This window comes from Dromiciops gliroides, chromosome 2 (assembly GCF_019393635.1).
Source record: "Dromiciops gliroides isolate mDroGli1 chromosome 2, mDroGli1.pri, whole genome shotgun sequence".
NCBI lineage: Eukaryota > Metazoa > Chordata > Mammalia > Microbiotheria > Microbiotheriidae > Dromiciops > Dromiciops gliroides.
The window spans coordinates 471854766-471876912 of NC_057862.1; the positions used below are offsets into that span (position 1 = coordinate 471854766).

Sequence of the window (22147 nt, forward strand, 5' to 3'; positions counted from 1 at the left end):
ATCAAACTTGGAAACAATAAAGAATCTCCTAAGTTGGGATTTGATTCATAAGCACCAAGAAGAATTCAGTCTAACTGCTCATACAGGAAAATCCAAGTGGATGAAGTATGCTTGTTATTTGTTCAGACTACGATATGTAATTGTATAGACAACCCATAGAATATACATCTTGAATAGATACAGCATGTGAATCATTCATGATCTGGGCCCAGAGTTTAGCCAGAAGGAGAGTAGGCTGGGTTGTCTGGAAAATTATGTAGTACTTTTAATGACACTAAGCTCTTCTGGGAAACAAAAGATCATATATTTTAAATCGGTATTTTTTCAGTGGTGCCATATAGCTGTGAGTAATGAAACATCTGTCCCTGAGGAGCTAAATTGGCAGATCACTCAAAGGGTGATGGAGAAGTTCATGATAGATGTCAATCAACTAGCATTTATTAAGCACCAAGAATATTAAAAAAGGTAAAAAATAGGCCCTGTTCCCAAGGATTTCATGGTTTAATGGGGGAGACAACATGCAAAAAGCTATATAAAAACAGGATCTAAACAAGGTAAGTTGGAGATAATCTCAGAGGGAAGGCACTAACACTAAGGAGGATTGAGAATGGCTTCCTGTAGAAGGTGGGACTTTAGCTGAAACTTGAAAGAAGCCAGGGAAGCCAGGAGGTGGAGATGATGTAGGAGAGAGTTCCAAGCGTGGGGGACAGCCATTGAAATTGGTCAGAGTTGGAAGATGGAGGGATGTGTGAGAGGAACAGCAAGAAGGCCAGTGTCACTGGATCCCTGAATATGTGGAAGGTGTGGGGGAGGTGTATTAAGATGGTAAAGGTAGGAAGAAGAGGTCAGGACAGCTTTAAAGGCCAAACAGAGGATTTGATATTTGATCCCAGAGGAAATAGGGAACCATTGGAGTGGATTGAATGGGTCCTGGAAAGAGTCACATGGTTAGACCTGAGCTTTAGGAACATCAGTTTAACAGCTAAGCGAGTGGAAGATTGATCGGAGTGAGGGGAGGGTTGAGGCAGGGAGATCAGTCAGTAGGCGATTTTTTTTTGCAGAGCAATGAGGTTTAAGTGACTTGCCCAGGGTCACACAGCTAGTAAGTGTCAAGTGTCTGAGGCTGGATTTGAACTGAATCCAGGGCCGGTTGCTTTATCCACTGCACCACCTAGCTGCCCCTCAGTCAGTAGACTATTGCAGTCATCCAGATATTAGGTGATAAGGACCTGCAATAGGGTGGTGGCAGTGCTAGAGGAGAGAATGGGGGAGATGTTATGAAGGTAGAAATAACAGGACTTGGCAACCGATTGGCTATGGTGAAAGAGATTGAGGTGTCTATTTTGTGAGACTGAGAGGATGGTGGCACCCTTAATAATAAGGAAGTTAGGAAGAAGGGAGAGTTTGGGGGGAACGATAATTAGTTCAGTTTAGGACATGTTGAGTTTGAGATGTCCATTATGCAATTGGAGATGGGAGTCTGAAGGTCAAGAGAGATTAGGTCTGGGTAAATAGATCTCAGAATCATCTTCAGGGAAATCAGTCCTTGGGAGCTGATGAGATCTCTAAGTGAAAGAAAGAGTAGAGAGAGAGAGGAGGGCACAGGACAGAACCTTGGGGGAAAACTGTAGTTAGCAGCTGTGACCAGCAGAGGAAAGAGAGAAAGAATGGTTGGAGAACCAGGAGAGGCAGAGCAGTGTCATGAAAACCTAGAGGGGAGAAATTGACAGTGTCAGAGGCTGCATAGAGATCAAGAAGGATGAGGGCTGAAAGGACCAGTCAATTTAGTGATTAAGAAGTCATTGGAAGGGGCAGTTAGGTGGCACAGTGGATAAAGCACCAGCCCTGGATTCAGGAGGACCTGAGTTCAAATCTGGCCTCAGACACTTGATACTTAGCTGTGTGACCCTGGGCAAGTCACTTAACCTTAATTACCTCACCAAAAGAAGAAGAAGAAGAAGTCATTGGAGTGGATAAAGCACTGGCCCTGGATTCAGGAGAACCCGAGTTCAAATCTGACCTCAGACACTTGATACTTACTAGCTGTGTGACCCTGGGCAAGTCACTTAACCTTCATTGTTCTGCCCACCAAAAAGAAGTCATTGGTAATTGTGTAGAGAACAGTTTTGTTTGAATGATGAGGTCAGAAGCCAGACAGTAGAGAGTTAAGCAGAGACTTGAAAGAAAAGGAAATGGGGGTATTGATTATAGCTGGTATATCAATTATACACTCAAGGAGTATAGCCACAAAAGGGAAAAAAGATATAGTACAATAGCTAGTAGGAATGGTGGATCAGTTTTTGGAGAATGGGGGAGACTTGGCCGTGTGTATAGGCAAACAGTCAGTGGACTGGGAGAGATTGAAGATTAATGAGTAAGGATAATAGAGCAGATAGTCTTTTAGAAGAGATAGGATGGAATGGGATCACTTGTGCATGTAAACCAATGAAGAATTACTCAGGTGAAGCAATGTAAAAAAATGTCAATCAGAGATCTATTATCAGAAAAGGAGATGTAGGGAGAGAAAGAGATAACTAACTGATGGACAGCCTGTGGACTCTACTGGTATTTGAAGATACTGGTGTTAGAAGATAGAGAGAAAGGTTCTAAGCACTATCTAGACTCCCAGGGGAAGATTTACAGGAGGACGTACAGTCCCCTGCAAGACAAGAAGAAATGGATGCATTGTAGTCACAAAGGGAGGAAGGTATCCATAATGAGATAACGCATACTTCTGAGTGTGCTAATGCAATTTGACAATGAGATAGGACAACTTAAAACTCAGGATCTAGGCAGAATTGGGGTAGACTAGGAGCCATAGATTGCCTTCCCTCTGCTCTGTCACTTGTGGCTGCTCCTCAGTTTTCTCCTTACTCCTCTTGGATTCTAGATCTAGAGATCTTTAGATGGAGCTTAAGGTAGATTCATATTCTACCCAGTTTCAATGACCTTCACCTAATCAAGAAATTCTCGGTTTGAACTTTACAAAAATAATAATAATTACAGCCATTGACATCAGTGGCTTGCTATTTCCCCCTGGTTATCTTGTATCCATACTGTGATTGCATTTCATTAAATCTATTGTTAATTTTCATTTATAGGTTTATATGAGTTGACATTGAAACATGTTCCTTGATGCTCTGACTTCATAGCCTTTTGCTTTAGGAACATGTTCATTGTCTTTTTTATAATTAAAAACAAAAAAAGTGGAAACATTGCTCTTTGGCATGTACCTTTCTTGTTATTGTTACTAGCAGGACCCATTGTGCCACAGGGGATAGCAGCTTCCAGGGCACTTCACCTGGCCATGACTCCCAAAGTGAAACATTCTCTGCCTCTTCCCGAAAGTTGGTGAGTGGTGGTCGTACATCTATCCGAAAGCCGACTTATTGGTTGGAAATGAGAGGGATCAAAGCAGCTTCTCATCCCCAAGGTGAAGGTATGAACCTTGTATGCCTTGTAGGAATATTTTAACCTCCTCCAGGATAGGTAGTTGGCTCTCTAGTTAATAAATGCAAATTGCTATAAAAATAAAAAATGCCAAGCTATATTTCTTAGGCATAACAAAATTGTGGGTCTTTATGTCATCCCAGGTTGATAACACTTTGTTCTTCCTGCCTACAAAACTTTTATTTTGGGTATCTTATCTTTAATCAGAAAGTTTCTGCTACCAGCTTATGACCTCAGGGTACCATGGTAATAATAAAACTTTCTACCCAGCAATTCCTGATCCTCCCTGGTGCTTCAGTGATTAGATTTAACTGGTATCATCTCTCTGTTAGTTCCTGACTTACTAACAAACTAGTTTTTTTGTTGGCTTATAGCTGTGCCTGTGTAGTGTTCTTTCTTTATTTGTGAGGCAGTGAGGGTTAAGTGACTTGCCCAGGGTCACACAGCTAGTAAGTGTCAAATGTCTGAGACTGGATTTGAACTCAGTTCCTCCTGACTCCAGGGCCAGTGCTTTATTCACTGCACTACCTACCTGCCCCCTGTGTAGCGTTCTTTAACCTGTTCTTCTCTCATATGTGAATGAAGGGAAGGTAGAGCCACAGTGGCTCTTCATACAAGAGCTATACACATACATTTACCTAAAAATGCATGTAAATATCCTTGTGAGGTTTCTGGTTTTTGTATTTCCCTTGGATTTTGTGTTGACTACATGAAAACATAATGGATGTCTTTGTAGCAGACTTAGACATTCAGTTTCAACCTGAGCTGCCATCTGTGCTTTCCTTAGTCACAAGTGGAGTGTCCGGCAAAGGGAAGAGGAAGACTAGTGGGGAAGAAGATGAAGATTATGAAGAATTTCCTCAGAAGAAGCAAAAGCTTTCTGGTAAATGGCATGTACATTCCTTCACAGAGTGGCTAGGTTTGAGTTCAGAGGTAAAAAGAAGTAGGATTTAGTAGTGGTTTTCAAATCCATGTCCTTGCCTAACCTTCTACCTCGTTGAATCTGTTTCATTCTAAGAATGTGGGAAAGACCTTTGAACTGCCTTACTATATCTCTGGGTTCTTCCATGACTTAAGATTGAGTGTTAGACTTAGAGGCCAGCAAAATTGATGTTTTGGGTTTCAACTGTTTCTTGCAATAGGAAAGAAACAGCGGCCTAGAACTCAGCATAGCCCCAGAACTCAAAGCCGTTATATCCGGAAGGATCCACCAAGTTATCCAGCAGGTATGTTTGTCACTGAAAGCTCTTGGTAGTCTGAATGAATGAATGAATGAATGAATGAATGAATGAAGTACTTATTAAACATTTACTATGTGTGAAGTGTTGTGCTGAGTCCTGGGCATACAGGTAGAATGATCTTATGATCCTTAGGTCATAGCCACAGTGAAGTTGGTAATGCATATTCTTTAATTCATTTTTGCTGAAAAATATTGTTTTTTATTTTTGATTAATAGTGCCAAAGAATTTATTGGTAAGAACTTTCTTTTCCAGGTCTTCAGTAGCCATGGCTATAAAGAAGATAAGGGTTGTAGTACCTGTAAAAGCTGTTGCCAGGGTTCATCTCCAGAGGGATTGCATCTCTGGACAGTGGTTATGAGGGCTAGGCTGGAACCAGGGCCAGTGGTCTGGGGAGCACTGTTATATATTACATACGTCTCATTCTCACCCTTCCCAGTATACTTTGTAGTGAGGCTAAGAGTTTTGGAAATTATTCACTTCTGTGGTAGTTGAATTGCCATTCTGTCACTGAAGACCTCTGGTGCCTGATCTTGGTGGGGAGGTCACCTAGTATTCTCAGAGGCTATGGTGGGGAAGTACAAGCTCAGGCAAAGTCTACCAACCTGGAAGAGCTTTGAATATGGGCCCAATGATGGATACTTCTCTGAAGATTAGCTGAGATAAATTTGAAAAATGCTATCACCAATAGGTTGGACACTAGATAGTTAACCATTTTCTGCTCCTACAGCTGATGAAGGTGTAGATCAATCAGTGGAAGGGACACTCCTATTGGTGAAAAAACAAGTCTTTGAAATGTTGAAGTTACTCTGTTCCTAGAGTCCTTGATAGGTTTGTTGGGTTTTTTGGAGGCAAATTTTTTTATACTCTAATGCTGGGTCCCCAAAGAGATGTAACTGGAGTTACTGTTCATTTCCTGAGATTGTTGAGGACATGCTTCCTGATGTTCACAACCCTATGAGTACACACAGGCACCTTATTGTGTCCTCACAGGTAAGGTAATCCTCAGAGAATGCTTTTCTCTAGTTATGTGGACATGCTCTTTTGGGGACTGTTCATTGATCTGTGAAGTGCTTCTTTCCTCTGCAGGCAGTGTGGAGGAGCAGTGGTATCTGGAGATTCTGGATAAAGGCAGAGTCTCCTGTCCAACCTGTCGGGCAGTGGTGAGAAAGACAGTAGAGGGTCTAAAGAAGCACATGGGAAACTGCAGACAGGTGAGAATGGGACTGCGAAATGGTTGCACTTATGTCCCCAGGCTTCCAGCTCAAAATACTGTTAGGCCATTCGGTTAATCTAGCAAGCCTTTCTTAAGGTCCACTTACTATGGGCCAGGCCAAGTGTGAAGCACTGGAGATACGAAAACAAAAATAGTTTCTGCCCTCAAGGAGCTTATAATTCACAGTAAATACATGCTAACAAGTTGCTTTTCCTTGTCATCTATGACACATATGTGGGTAATTTGGATCATATGTATCTGGCATATGTTGGGTTAGAGGATTGGCATATATGCAGATTTGAGCAGATTGTGTGGCTTATGTGTCCCTTTGGTTCTCTGTTGACCATTCTTGTTAGCATTTGTTTATTTATGGCACTGAGGAACTCTTTTAATCCTTCAGGAGATGTACACCTGTCACCACTGTGGGAAGCAACTTCGGTCATTGGCAGGGATGAAGTACCATGTCATGGCCGACCATAATAATTTGGTAAGAAAACTTCATGTGTTCTTCTGAGCCAGTGAAAAGCACATGGTATCTAGAGACTCCTTGTCTGGATTGGTTAAAAAGGTCCCAGAGGAAACATTTGAGGCTGAGGCTTGGACAGTAGAATGAGCTGAAGGACTCCTTTAGACAGAGGATGTTGGAACCCTAAAGTCTGAGTTTGAATCTACACCTAGTTCAGCCAAAGTGGCTGTGTTACTTATTGTAGCTTAAAACATGTCCATGATCACTGGTCCAAGGTGAAGGCCCAGCTCAGAGATCATGTTCTCGTGCAGTTGCTGTTCCATCTGCCTAGGGGGATAAAGAAAAGTCTAGGGGTTCAGACAACTTATAGCTCACATTGGCCTACCTTCTTATCCTGACTTCTTTCCTTTAGGCACATACTGTCTTGCCTCTCCCCTCTTTTTTCTGTTCTCTGACTAAAAAGGAGTTATTTATAAAGTTTTGCAATCCTTAAAGCTCTATATAAAAGCAAAATGTTGTTGTTTAGCTATTATTAATATTTGCCCATTTTTCCATCTTCCTTCTTTCCTGTTCCTTTTCAGCCCATCCTGAAAGATGGAGAGCTAGATGAGCCAAATGAACGAGAGCGACTCCGGAAGGTCCTGAAGAGGATGGGAAAGCTCAAGTGCACGCGGGAGGTAGGAGCTTTCCCTGAACTGGGGTCTCTTGATCTCCGTGCTTCCCCTCCATATGTCTGCCTGAGGACAGCTTTCTCTTGCCCTGAGTCTTGAGGATACTTCCCTCCAATCCTCCACAGTCACTCCTTCCTCTACCCCACCCCCCACCCTCCAAGGATAGTTCCTGTTCCTCTTAGTTTTAGCAAGCCTAATAAAGTTCTTCTTTCCCCTCTAGCTCCCACTCATTAGTGTAACCCCTTGTAAGACAGTTTTTTCCTTTCAGTTCCCTCCCTTGTAGAGTTTTTTCCCTACCCCATACTTCAGGGCTGGCTTATTCTTACTGAAATGGATGAAGAGTATTCCAGCATAAGCTTCTTAGCAAGTCTGGACTTAGGGTTTTTGTGTCATGTTTCTTTTGATATTTGACTTAGGCTGGATCACTACAGAGCTACGGTCTGTAGTCAAGAGGTCAAATTCTCCTTTCAGTTGTAGCCACTCGGGGGTTTAGGGTGGAAGTTGAGCTGGGAGTGAAAAAGGGTCAGGTTAGATGGGGGATGTTGGCAAGGCATGTTCATGTTGTCATGTCAGGAGGAGGGACAGAGGCTGTGGAATCTGGGGATGTGTGTCCAAGGGAATAAGATTAGATTTTAGACCTCCTTCTCATGTTTAGAGTTGCTCTGGCAGCTTCACAAGCATCATGGGCTACTTGTATCACATCCAAAAATGTGGCAAAGAAGCTGCAGAGCTGGAGAAGATGACACTGAAATGTCACCATTGTGGGAAGGCTTATGGATCAAAGGCTGGACTTATGTATCACCTTCGGTCAGAACATGGACCTGTGAGTACTAACTGTCTGCCATATTCTGTCAGAAGATACCTAATAATTCTCCTTTTTTCTTTCTTTTTGACTTTGGCACATGCCCTTTTTCTATACACTAGAATATTTTCATCTCTAGAATATTAGTAAATCAGAAAAGCCAGAGCTTGAGAACATCTTTAGTAAGTTGATATGGTCTTCCTAGAGACTGAAAGTTTCTTATAATAGAGAGAGAGAAAAGATAGATATAATCTGTATTTCTATATATAATCTATATCTTTAGATATAACCTATATATATTTCTATGGATATCGACATATGTGTGTGCATGCATACACACGTACATACAGGCACACACATACATGCATGCATACATACTAGCCCTACCTCTGTCCAGCGTCATATAGAGCAAATCAGAGAGGATACCCTCCTTTTTGTTTTGTATTATAGATTCTACACTAGTAAAGTTGGGTTAGGCTTGCTCAGCAATTAACAAACCAATGGCTGCTGAATTCTCTTGGATGATTACTTGGTGTTGAGGATACTGTAATCTTTTTTTCTGGCTCTGAGATTGTTCATCAGAACTGGTTTTCCCTGTGACTCCTACCTACAGATGCCCTTCTTTCCAGAAGCAGGCCGACCAGAGGGCTTAAGAGAGCTGAGTTTGGAGACTGGTCCTGGGGGTCGTGTGCAGAGACGTTCAGCAAAGGTGGCTGTATATTACCTGCAGGAGCTAGCCAATGCTGAACTGGCCAAAGAGTGGCCTAAGAAGAAGGTCCTTCAGGACCTGGTTCCTGATGACCGGAAGGTGAAGTTGAAGCCCAAACTCATCTTATGGAATGCTGTGCTCACCACAAGTCTTTGCCATATAATGCCATGAGTAACATGTTTCCATTCTGGAAATTAATCCACTTCTAGATATGTCAACTTGGAATAGGTATTAGATAATCTGTCTTATTCTTTCCTTCAGGAATTGTGTTAACTCTGGACTAGTTTTAAAAAGGCCCCAAATCCCATTCTTGCTTAGTGTTTGCTCTGTTATGTTGCTTCCTAGCCATATGTAGAAGAGTTAGGGCATGAGAGCAACACAGAATGTTTAAATCATCTAGGAAAGGAGGATGATCTGCATAGGAGGCAAGGATGATATATAATGGAAGGGGAAAGGGGGGTGATTGCAAGAATGAACAGTTTGAATAAGGGATGGGTTAGGTTTGTCCAGGGTTTTAATGAAAGGCTTAGGTCTGGTCTAGGTTTTGAGCTCCATAAAAGCACCTTTAATGAAAAGGTCATACCAAAGAAGTTCATACTTAATTTTTCTTTGGTTTAAAAACCAGTACAATTCCTTGACTTCATAGTGGCTAGGAATTGATCTCAAATTCTTGAATTGAAAATAAGTACTATTTTAGAAACAAGTTAAAAGATTCAATTTATTTCTCATATTTATTTCCGTTCTAACCAGGATAAAGTATATATTTATTTATGTAGCTTCCTAATAAATCGCCTCAAAGGTCCTGTCTGTCTTTAAAGTGATGATCCTAGCATGATAAATGCTGCTATCAGAAGCTATGATATACATACACAATACAGAAGTCTTTTCTTATGGAGGACTTCCTGATTCTTTTGTTTATTTATTTTGATAGCACATTAATCAGAAGAGTATAGGATCATGAGAGTTGGAAAACACTTCAGAGGTCATTTAGTCTGACCTCATTTTACAGAGGAGGAAACTGAGGTCTAGAGAGATTAAGAAATAAACCTTGTCCATGATTTCAGGTTCAATCCAATTAAACAATTCAGTTCAGCAAACATTTGCCAAGTACTTAATATGTTCAAGATGCAGATGAGGCTCAGAGTTTAAATTTTTCTTAATTTATAATTTTATAAATTAATTTTAATAATCATCCCAAAACTTAGGATTTTAAAACTACATTTCCTCAAGGAACTTATGAATTTTCTCATATGAAGGCATTTAGGTTACCTTGGGCCTTGAAGTCAGGAAGACTTAAGTTCAAATCTGGCCTTGATTACTAGTTGTGTGATGCGGGGGCAATCTCTTAACTTCTCTCAGCCTTAGTTTCTTCATTTGTAAAATGGGGATAATAAAATAGCACCTACCTCCCAGGGTTGTGAGGATCAAACGTACTGGCATATGTAAATTGCCTTTCATACTTTAAAGCACAATATAAAACATGATTGTTATTATTATTTCATGCAGGACTCTGGAATTCCATACTTGTCAACATGAGGGAGTTGGGTTGATACTTAAGAGTATATTAGGGGGCAGCTATGTGGCGCAGTGGATAGAACACTGGCCCTGGATTCAAGAGGATCTGAGTTCAAATCCGGCCTCAGACACTTGACACTTACTAGCTGTGTGACCCTGGGCAAGTCACTTAACCCTCATTGCCCCGCCCCCCCCCCAACAAAAGAGTATATTAGACAGGGTCTGGGTTTTTCTGACAAGCTGTATTCTTAATCTGTAGCTAAAATATACTCGTCCTGGACTACCTACCTTCAGCCAGGAAGTACTCTACAAATGGAAGTCAGAGATCAAGATGTATCATCGTGTCCATTGTCCCAATCAGGTGATTTATTCTTTTCCATTTATTTAGTAAGAATTTATTAAGGGTCTGCTGTGTGTGTGGTACTATTGGGAGTGCAGAAGGGGACAAAGAAGACAGTTGTTTGTTCTTTGTTTCAAAATAACTTGTTTTTCTATACACTGTGGTGTAAACCTGGCTTAGACATTTTTGATCTCTTAGCTGTGTTGCAATATATTTGTCTAATACCAAGTAACACCTTTATTACTTGGTTTTTCAAGAGAAAATTCAAAATCGATGGATCTATGAACTCTGGTCCTCTTAAAAAAAAAAAGTATGGTCATATACATTTAGAGAACTAAATACACTTAATATCCACTTCATCTGAACTCTTTTTTTTTATTTAGTCATTGATGCCAGGGGAGAAACAATAAATTGGTCATTTAGAGGTACTTTTGTAGCTGAATTGTTACAATGCTTAAATCATACTCAGTAGTGTGACATGGCAATTCAAAAAATTAACATGACCTTAGATGCCATTTAAAAAGGTATAATATCTATGACAGCAGATAGAAATAGTCCTGTTGTTATAACCCTCCTCTTTGTCCACACTGTGATCTCCAATCCCTTATTCCCTCAGTTCTCTCCCAGGTCATTGACCCTACATTAGCCACTCTCTCCATTACTCCATATTGACCCCTTGGTGAACTAATTCAACTCAACACTGTCCCCCTCTTCTTGAATCCTGTCAATTATACCTTGTCAAGCCTCAGCTTCAGATCATTCCCATCATTCATGTCTTTGCTCCTACATAGGTGCTGCCAAACAAAGGTGGAGAAAATCATTCAGCTGTTGTGACTAGGTCTACTACAATTTTATGTTATAAAAGCTCAACTGGGCTCTCACTGCTGCTAGGCAATCCTTCTATACCTGCCTTCCCAACTCACTATCCCACTCTTCACAGTGGCTCTTCCAAACCTTCTGATACTTCCTCATACTTCTCATGAATCCCTTTCTCCCAATCCTCTCAGCTGAGAACCTTGTCTGTATTTTGCAGAAGAAAATGAATGCTTTTCACTTTGACCTCCCTCTTCTCCCCTCTTCTTCATCTCCTATCCACTGGTCTCCTGGCTGTTCCATGAACAGGACATTCTATTTTTTGGTTCTGGGCATTCTTTCTGGTTGCCCCCTGTGCCTGCAACACTCTTTCTTCTCTGCTCCAACTACTGACCTCCCTGGTTCTTTTTGACTCCCAATTAAAATTCCACCTTTTGTAGGAAGCCTTCCCCAAACCTCTTAATTCTAGTGCCTTCTCTTTTTAAATTATTTCTTGTTTATGCTTTATGTAGCTTGTTTGCATTTTTTATTTGCATGTTGTCTCACCCATTAGATTATGCCTGCCTAGATGGCAAGTACTACCTTTTGCCTCCTCTTGTATCCTTAGCTCTTAGCACATTGCTTCCACATAAAGATGCTTAATGAATGTTTAGTGATTGATTAATTGATATGGACTGATTGTTATACTTGGTCCTGGTCAGATCATGTTGTATTTTTTTCAGTTCCAGATACCACATTTTAGGAAGAAGATAAGCTGAAAGTATGTCCAGAGGAGGGGAACTAGAGACCATATTATCATATAACAATAACAGTACACATAACTGACATGTATATAACCCTTTCAAGTTTGCAGACCACTTTATGTGCATTATCTCATTTGAGCCTCACAATAATTCTGTGAGGTAGGTACTATAAGTGTCTCTATTGTAAAGCTGAAGTGGCTTAGAGAAAGGACATGATTTTCACATAGTTGCATAACTTATATGTGTCAGAGATAGCATTTGAACCTATGTCTTGCTAATTCCAAGGCCGTTACTATGGGTACTCTGCTGTATTGCCATCTAGTACATCACATTGCTCTTAGGAAGTTTGGTTGAAGGAATCAGAGGAAAGAATACTTAGGGAGACACAATGGCTGTCTTTAAATATTTGAAGAGCTATAATATGGAATGGGGTTTAAACTTGTTTCATTTGGTCTCAGAGAGACAAGAAAAAACTTTTTAATGATGAGAATTGGCTAGGATAGAATAGACTTCCTTGGGAAATAGTGAGTTCCCAGCCCTGGGCATCTTCAGTCACATTCTGAATGTCTGTTTGTCAGTGTTATAGAAGAAATTCTTGACCAGAACTGGGTTGGACTAGGTGACCTGTGAGATCCTTTCCCAACCCTGTGATTCTTTGTGGCCCTCCCCCCATTTTTTCTGCTTTTCCTTGTTACTTTTAGACAATCTATATCATATATTTCTTTCTCTAATGCTTGATGTGCTATTTATTAGTCTCCATGTTCCTCCCTGCAATGTTAGACTCCAAAGAACTTGATCAGACTGTTGGGAAAGAATGTTATTTTGATTGGTATTAACCCTGTTTCCTCTTTTATCCTTCAGGGCTGTGAGTCTGTCTACAGTAGTGTGTCTGGTCTCAAGGCTCACCTGGGCACTTGCACATTGGTTTGTAGCTTTCTTTACTTCCTTGATTCGTATCCTTCTTATTGCCCATATACGGTGTCTGAAATTCAGTTTAGGTGAACATTTGTTCAGTAGTCATTCTGGCATCTTCAGAAGCAGATTTGGGTTAGTTCTTGTTTGGTCTCAGGGCTCCAGGTGTGATTTGGGTTTGGGGAGATTAACTGTAGTCAGAGAAGTCCCTGAAAGGTGAAGCCTAGCTACAAATCATCTTCATTTTGGAAAAAACCTGGACAAGATTATTCTGGTTCTGAGGCTGGTCCATGGATCCAGCTTTGCTAGACTAGGAACCTGAATTGCCATATTGGCCTGAAACTTAACCTTCTTTTCAAGGATCAGCTTGTGTCCTATTCCAGATTGGAGAAGATTCCCTAAATTGGTCACAACTATACTTGTCTCTGGGCTTAAGAGATAGGACAAAATGCCAGGTCTATAGTTGTTTACCTCATTGAACTCTTTTCCATGTTGACCCATGTGTCCTACAACCCAACAGCCTTGGGTTTGTATGTCTTGAATCATGGAAAGATATTTCTTTCCAGACCCATTCAGAGGCAACTTCTCATATAAAACAAGCGTTATGGAAACCTGAAGCTTCAGGAGGGGAGAGAAATCAGCCTAGAGTGGCAAGGGAGTTAGAGGCCTCCAAGCAAGATCTGTTCAGGAATGGTTAGAAGTTTTTCACCTTGGTCTTAGTTTCAGACAACCTCTACACTTGGTGTTGTGGGTGGTACTCTTTGTCAGGTACTCATGGTAGCCAAAGAAATTATAGTAAATTACAGGGTGGAGCTCTCCATCCACTTTGCTTTTTTAAAAGAAGAGCCAAGTATCTCTAGAGTTGAGGTTGGGGGACTTGTAATAAGTACAACCCTTTTTGGAAGCAAGGAAACTTGAGTATGAAAGTGGGAAGAAACCTGGGAACATAGGAGCACTTTGATGTTCATATAGAAGGTGGGATTCGGATTTGGTGCAGAACTGCTTTAAGGTATTTATGTCCTTAGTAGTGTGAAAGCAGAGCCAGTCCCTTGACATAAATCCTTTCCATGATGCTTTACCCTTCTCTCCTTTGCTAAGTTCAAGTCCCTCCCTCTTCCCTCACTTTTTACCCTTCAGGATTCCTAGATGTAGTGCTAAGTTTCTTGGATTTACCAAGAAAGTACTGGTCTCCTTTTTTCTTTTTCTCGGAGACAGGGAGACTTTGTGGCTGGAAAATATAAGTGCCTCCTGTGTGAGAAGGAATTCGTGTCAGAGAGTGGTGTCAAATATCACATCAACTCTGTCCATGCTGAGGTGAGGTATCTGTTTTATATATGTAGTTTTTGTAATTTGTGATCCCTGGTGTTTTGAAGCACTAGTCTCTCTTTTTCTTTATTTGTTTGCTCAGAACAGGCATTAATGTTTTTCAACAAATTGTTACTGATTGCTTTTGTTTTTACATTACCTAAATTTTGTCCTATATCCCTATCTCTCTGAGTCAGTGATCCATACCATATGCCCCCCCCCCAAAAAAAAAGGTTTAAGAAAAAGAGGAAGAGGGGCAGCTAGGTGGCGCAGTGGATAGAGCACCGGCCCTGGAGTCAGGAGTACCTGAGTTCAAATCCGGCCTCAGACACTTAACACTTACTAGCTGTGTGACCCTGGGCAAGTCACTTAACCCCAATTGCCTCACTAAAAAAAGAAAAAAAAAAAAGAAAAAGAGGAAGAAAAAAATCATCAAAACCAATCAATACATTGGAAAAAGCCTGAAAATATTTGCAGTCAGTTGCCATACTCATATTCTGCCCACCTCTGTAAAGGAGTGGGTGGAGATTCCTTCTCCTATTTTTTTTGTGGCCATGCTTGTTCTTTGTGATTTTGCAACATTGACATTCAGGTCTTTTTGGTTGTACTTCTTTTCATTTATATTGTTGTGGTTATACTTCACTTGGCATCACTTCATGCCAGCTTTTCCATGCTTTTTATTCGTTACAGTGATTGTTATAGGGTAGCAATATTCCCCTACATTCTTGTCCCACAATTTCTTTAGCTGCTCCTCAGTTCTTGGGCAACAACTTTATTTCCACTTCTTTACAACCACAAAAAAATGCTACTATAAATATTTTGGTGTCTAGAGACACTCTTTATCAGTGACCTCCGTGAGTAGTAGAGTTTCTGAGTCAAAGGGTATGGGTATTTTAATCACTTTATTACACATCCAAACACTTTATACCTAATATAATTTTATGCATTTTTAAAATGTATTTTTAAATTTTAATCACTTTATTCATATAATTCCAAATTCCAAATAATTTTCTTAAAAGTTGTGCTGACTCACAACTTCACCAAACATAATATTTTTTTTTTTTTTAGTGAGGCAATTGGGGTTAAGTGACTTGCCCAGGGTCACACAGCTAGTAAGTGTTAAGTGTCTGAGGCTGGATTTGAACTCGGGTACTCCTGACTCCAGGGCCGGTGCTTTATCCACTGCGCCACCTAGCTGCCCCCAAACATAGTATTAATGTACTTATCTTCTAACAGATCCCTACAACAGTGACTATTCTCATCTTTTGTTATCTTTGCCAATTTGCTAGGTGTGATGAAACTTCAGAGCTGTTTTGTGTGTTTTTTTTTTTAAATTTGCATTTCTCTTATTAGTAGTTTGGAACATTCTTTCATATGGTTATTAATGGTTTGCAATTCTTTTGAGAACTGTTTATTCATATCCTTTGACCACCTATCTATTGGGGAGTGGCTTTTGGCCTTAATTATATTTTGTAAGTTGTCTATATAACTTGGATAATAAATCCTTTTCTGAAAATTTGATACAAAGATTTTCTCCACCCCCCCCCACCCCCATTCTTTTGTTTACCTTATCCTAGAAGCATTAGTTTTGTTTCTGCAGGAACTTTTCAATTTCATGTACTCAAAATGACCTATTTTTTTCCTTCTCTACTTGCCTCTGTCCCTTGTTTGGTTAAAAATAAAGCCACCTATATCTATGAAAGATTTATGATCTCTTCCAATTTTTATGGTAGTATTGCCTTCTGATCATACTTATACAATTGTTATTCTAATGAGACTGGAGTTGGGAAAAATACTAGGTTTGAGAAATGGAATTTCAGTTTTGTCTAAAAGCATAAGAATAATTTTAGCCATTTTCCCAAATCTAGTTAACTTGTATTCCCCATCTTTTTTTAAGTGATTGTTTGCCTTGGGACTGACAAAACTATCTACCACCTCTAGATCAGAGCAGCTCCTAACAACTCAGTTTCTGTATAGAAAATTTAAATACTTATCTCCAACTGCCCCTGCCTAGATTCATACTTTTTTTTTTTGATTTGCCATGAGGTAAGACAATTTCTCTCTCACCCAGTTCTTGTCTCTGATCTACCTTTTCTAAGCCATGACTGTATAGATAATTTTATCCTTTTCTTCCCTCCCTGTCTCGCCTTCCTCTAGTACCTGTTTTCTCTATGACCCTATGTATCTCCTTCTGTGTCTTCCCCACTTGTCTTTTTTTTTTGGGGGGGTGGGGCACCAGGGGTTAAGTGACTTGCCCAGGGTCACACAGCTAGTAAGTGTTAAGTGTCTGAACTCAGGTCCTCCTTAATCCAGGGCCACTGCTTTATCCACTGTGCCAGCTAGCTGCCCTCCCACTTGTCTTGAACTGATGACCTTTCTCTTCTGAATCCTTAGGATTGGTTCATGGTGAACACTACAACCACCAAAAGCTTTGAGAAGCTGATGAAGATGCAGCATCAGCAGGAGGAGCAAAGGCGATGGCAGCAACAGCACAAGAAGAGGATGTCTCCAAGGGCCAGTAGAAAACAGCAGCGGTTGCCAGAGGCTGTGTCGGACAAGAAAGAGTCAGATCGTCGGGGAGGGAAGGGCCTGGCGGGCTCAGCCTCTTGTGAGAACGCTGAGGGAGAAGAGCTAGAGCCAGAGCAAGTGCCTGTGCCAGTGTGTTTCCAGACAGTGAAGCTCTCAAAGACCAGCCATAAACGTGGAAGGAAATAACAGGCCAGTGTAAGAGCATCCCTGTGTGAAGGGATGGGGCACTGTTGACCCAGAGGCCCTTGAACTGGGGAGTCCTCTCAACCCCTTCCTCTTTAGTAATTTTCTCAGCCATTCCTACTCATCCCCTTCTCCTTGGGACTTCTGGGCTTCCTCTCCCTGGAAGGTCCCATCTCCCCCAATCTTGTGCAGCCTTAAAGTTCCACTGTCATCTTTAACCATGCTGACGTCATCTTCTTTCCCTCAACAAGAGTGGGAAACTCCTGGCTGTTGGATGTTTCCTCTTTGAGATGAAGTGGTCATAGTTAGAATATTAAAAGTTGAGGTTTAGGGTTTGGGATCAGGAAAATTTTTGCCTGCCTTCCCTTCCCCAGCTTTTCCAACTGCTACTAAAACCCACCATCTAATCTGTAAAACAACTCAATCTCTCTTCACCACATACAGTTTATGATATTATGCTTCTTATAGAACTAGTCTAGATGCCTCTATTTGCTGCCGACATATGTCAGACATTTCTTTCTGTTAGCCCAATTGCTCTTCCTGGTGGCATAACCTTGGTGGGGCATGATTAGATGTAGGTAGCCCAGTTAAACATGGACTCAGAGTGAGTCAGTAGACTGGTCTTGCACTTTGGGTGTTACTTGGAAATGCTTCTTGTATGAATTTGTAGTCATGAAAAAATAGGCTCAACAGAAATACATGAATAGCTGTAAAATGACTAGAAAGGAAAGGGCAAAGCAAGCATTCTTGTCCAGCATGAGCTTTCCTGGTGTTTGGGGTCACGTCTGTCACTGATATCAGCTCCTAAAAGCTTGTTCTGCACTTCCTTAGTTTTAATTAAGAGGCATCTCACTAGGTATGCTTGGTGTCCTGGTGTTCCTAGTGATGCCATGTATGTCAGCAGTTTAAACTTGGATTCCCTCTTCCTTGGGCTTCTGTTTAGCCACACTGAACTCTAGCCATTCTCCAGAGTCTAAACCTTTACCTCTTTCTCCAGTCATTGTGCTGCCTCTTCTCTGAATTCTCTCTGGATTATTACCCTCTTGCAGGGTGGTAACTATGAGAGGGCCCTCTCTTGGGAGGCCCCTTATTCTAGCATCCTGAAACTTAAGGCCTGGATGTGAGTAAGCACTTAGCCAGAGCTGGAAAAAGAGACTTTCCCTCTTTACCCTCTTGCATACCCAGCCACCCCTATTAGGATGTTTATTTCTGAGACTGACTTCCTTTGGGGTGTCAGTTGTATCAGCTTCTCGTTATTCTTGGTCTCACCACCTTATTACCCCAAAATGCAGGTCGCATAACCTTGTTCCCATTTGTCTCATGTACTATATAGTACATGAAGAACCTGATCCTTGTCCCTGGCACATGTCACAAATAGTGGCAAGTCACAAAAATCACTTTTGGATTCAGGAATACTGTAATTCTTCCAGTTTGCTATCCTCCCCCCCCCCCCAAAAAAAAAAAAAGACAGGAGTTTGGAAAGGTGATGTTAAGTTAGCTCTATCAATTGATCTCACCTCAGAAGAGCACCTTACAAGAAGTCCTGTTTTTAATAAGTGGGTGGTAAAACCTGGCCTCTTTGCTGCCAGGAGCAGCAGATGGAAAAAACTCCTGTATTACTCTATTCTTTCTTGCACGACTATGCCCTGAAATTCAGGCTATACAGTGACTACATTGCCTGGGAGGGGCAATGGAAGAGTGATGTATACCTCCCAAAAAGTTAAAACTTGGGGTGTGGGTGGTAACATTGAAGGAAATAAACGTCCCTTTACTAGACTAATGTCTCCAGCTGTTCTTTGACTCCTGTTTGCTGTTTGGCTGCTCAGCCAGCATTTAACTAAGACCACCAGCATGATAATAGAAATGGTTAATGATACTGAATCTGAAATAAAAGTGAAAAGATTCTGCCACCCTACATTGGATCCTTTGGGGACAGTTTGTCTTTGCCTTTCCTTGGGCCATAGTATTGAAAATAATATAAACTATTATCTTTTAGGCAGATACTTGTCATTTTGAATGTACCTCTCCCTGCTATCTCTGTCCTATCAAAGGGTAAGAATTCAGCTTATGCCAGGGAGCAGGAAGAAGTAAACCCTTTGTTGACAACATAATTATTTTAGAACTTAAGTTTATTTTTCATAGGTTAATTAATTAATCTCCCTCAGCGGTGATTCACAGGTTGGCTTGCCATAGAGGTAATGACTATGCTATTGAAGAACAAATATCTGGTAGAATTTTTTTTAACTAGAAGTATTTTCTGTCTTTATTGGCTGGAAATTAACTTAGGCCTGTGAAAAGAAATTATGGGACAAGGCGAGTTGAGTTGCTCTTCCATTTGGGAGTTATTTTGAGTCCTAACAAGATACAATCTTCAGATTCCTTCATGTTCTCCTTCAAAATCTACTCTCCTTGCCCAGAAGCACTGTATATTTCTTAATGATGAAACAACGGAGGAGAGACAGCATTGTCAGCAAGGTGATAGCTGGTTATCAATGTTATCCTCAGGCCAAATTCATAACAAACTATGTTCCGCCCAGATGGTTGTCCCTAACAGTATGAGGTGACAGTGGAAGAGAAAAACTGGCCTGTTTGCTACTATGGTTTAGTACTGGAACAGTGACAAAGTCCCTAGGTGAATTTTGGGACTGATGCTTAGAAGCGCCTAAATTTCTATAAAAACTGGCACTGAAACAGTAAGTTCAAACATTTGTGCTTTCCAGATTCCAGATAGTTCCTCTGCCCTTGAGTCGGTTTGTGAATACAAGCTTTCTATCCACACATTAGGCCTGTCCCTGCCTGCCCTTGGCCCTGGCCCCCTCCCCCCCCCTTCCATCTTCACTTTTCACAAGATGAGCTCCAGTACTTTACCAAACACTGAGAAGCATATGGGATGTCTCTATTATGCTCTTTGATAGTTTAGACAAATAGAAGAGATTCTACCTTTCTGTGAGCCCTGTGGACCACCTCACCTACATTCACTAGGGCACTTGGAGCTACTCTTAAACTTCATAACTGACCTGGAGCCTCATGTCAGCCTACTTAACCCTCTGCTGTGAAAAGGGTTTAGTGTAGGGATTCTTAACCTGGGGTCCTTGAATTGGTTTTTTTACCCTGATATTTTTATAACTGTATTTCAATATAATTGGTTTCCTTTGTAATCAAATGTATTTTATTCTGAGAAGGGGTCTGTAGGTTTCACCAGACTACCATGAGTGTCCATACCACAAAAAAAAAAGTTTAAAATTTGTGATTTAGAGGGAAAGGAAGAAGAGAACTCTTTATAATGTTCCCCATCTACTTCAGACTAGGGCTCTTGGTGTGGTCTGAGTCTTCAGTGCCTCTAATAAAATAGTAATGATGTTTGAACCTATTCCTCCTTTTAGAGATTTGAAAGACCACCATATCCAAGTCTTAGCTCAGTGGTCTTTTTCTCAAAGACTGCTGGCTCTCTGAGAGGAAAAAAAAAGTTTCCCAAGGACTTAGGCAGGTAAAAAAACAAAATTAGTTCCACTTTGTGAAAATAGTTGAGAAGAGGCTTTACCATGAGACTTCTTCAGCTTATGTTGACCACAATAATATCAAAACAAGATACAGCATGGCTGGCAGGCTTGAAATACTCCACAACCCTGCTGTAGAAGAAGAAGAGAACTGCAAAATTATCAGAAGAGCAAGAAGGAAGGTGGTTCCTCATCCCTGATTCCTACTCATGTTTAACTTTTCTTTAGATTTGAATGCTTCATCTCCCATATCCAGTTCTTTCCTTGGTTGGCTAGGTTATTTCCCATCTGCCTCAATGTACTGGTAGGGAAGTGGATAGACTACCAGGCTTGGAGTCAGGAAGACTCCCCCCTTCCTTAGTTCAAATCCAGCCTCAGACACTTCCTAGCTGTAACTCTGAGCAAGTCACTTAACTCTGCCTCAGTTTCCTTTGTAAAATGAGCTTGAGAAGGAAATGACAAAGCACTCCAGTATCTTTGCCAAAAAAAACCCCAAGTGGGTCACAAAGAGTTGGACATGACTGAAACTACTAAATAACAACAAATATGACAGTAAGAAAAGCCACTTATTTGTTTAAACTATCTTTAGACTACCTCTTAATGACTCTTGCAGCCTAGTCCCACAGCTCTGTGGCTTCCCCAATTCCAACACCTCCTCTGAGTCTGCATTGTTATCTGTGGATCATGCATGTATTTGTGCATGTTTATGGTTTAAGTAAGTGCACACACATGAAGAACAGTATCGACTGGGAAAAAAGGTATGGGGACAGGCGTACTCATCAATAACCAGAGTTTACACCAAACTATACATTATAGGGGGGGGGGGGGTTGTATTTTTTCTTTAAGGATTGGTCTTAATAAAAAAAAAAAGTATGATGAATTCATCCTACAGTTGCAGCTAGAAATCTTTTTTTTCTTTTTGTTTTTTTGGTGAGGCAGTTGGGATTAAGTGATTTACCCAGGGTCACACAGCTAGTAAGTGTCAAGTGTCTGAGGCCGGAATTGAACTCAGGTCCTCCTGAATCCAGGGCCGGTGCTCTATCCACTGCACCACCTAGCTGCCCTACAGCTAGAAATCTTAAGTGGGGGAAAAAGGATCTGGAAGCATGAGGTGATGAGGTGTGAGCTAACTACATGCCTCCAAAAGTTTTATAGAAAGTTGTGGTTTCTATATAAAGAAAAAAGTTTTATAATTTATGAAGAGTATGAACTAATCATTAGGTACTAATAAAGAGGAGGTTGTGATGTGTTGGAAAGTATACTAGATTGAGCCGCTAATAAGTAAAATCAGGTCAATGAGTAAATTTCATTTCTCTGCCTTTTATGCAGTAATGGGGGAGGGAGGGTATCTTTTCAGGAAGAGAGAACTTCCAGGTAAGAAAATTTCCTATTACCAATACAAGATAATATCTTCTCTGCAGCTTATGGTCTTAGTTGACTAAGCACTTAAGAGATGATGTGACTTGCCCAGGGCAACTCATGCGTCATAGGGAGGGTAGGAATAATATTCTTTATCCACGACATGCTGGCAGTCTTTTTTTTTTCCTGCAGGGCAATGAGGGTTAAGTGACTTGCCCAGAGTCACACAGCTAGTAAATGTTAAGTGTCTAAGGCTGGATTTGAACTCAGGTCCTCCTGAATGCAGGGCTGGTACTTTATCCACTGTGCCACATAGCTGCTGGCACTCCTTTTTAACATACAAAAGATTGCTGGTTCCAAATGTTGACGGTACAGTGAAGAAATCTTTACTTTCTTGAT

General features: G+C 40.9%; 1 protein-coding gene across 5 annotated transcripts in view; it reads left to right on the top strand.

Annotated features, from left to right (window-relative positions):
- Positions 1-18668, top strand: part of ZNF512 (zinc finger protein 512) — a 32823-nt gene extending 14155 nt beyond the window's left edge. For 3 of the 5 annotated variants that reach the window (XM_043982385.1, XM_043982384.1, XM_043982387.1), the window contains 12 exons: positions 3258-3439; positions 4238-4333; positions 4593-4676; positions 5778-5902; positions 6305-6391; positions 6952-7047; positions 7697-7864; positions 8457-8651; positions 10327-10428; positions 12825-12887; positions 14091-14189; positions 16575-18668. In XM_043982385.1, the coding sequence (XP_043838320.1) occupies positions 3400-3439; positions 4238-4333; positions 4593-4676; positions 5778-5902; positions 6305-6391; positions 6952-7047; positions 7697-7864; positions 8457-8651; positions 10327-10428; positions 12825-12887; positions 14091-14189; positions 16575-16895 (1476 nt within the window). In that variant the 5' untranslated portion in view covers positions 3258-3399 and the 3' untranslated portion in view covers positions 16896-18668. Of the gene's footprint in view, positions 1-3254; positions 3440-4237; positions 4334-4592; positions 4677-5777; positions 5903-6304; positions 6392-6951; positions 7048-7696; positions 7865-8456; positions 8652-10326; positions 10429-12824; positions 12888-14090; positions 14190-16574 lie in introns of all 5 variants that reach the window. The other 2 variants (XM_043982386.1, XM_043982383.1) reach the window with 1 other exon arrangement.
- The last annotated feature ends 3479 nt before the right edge of the window (positions 18669-22147 follow it).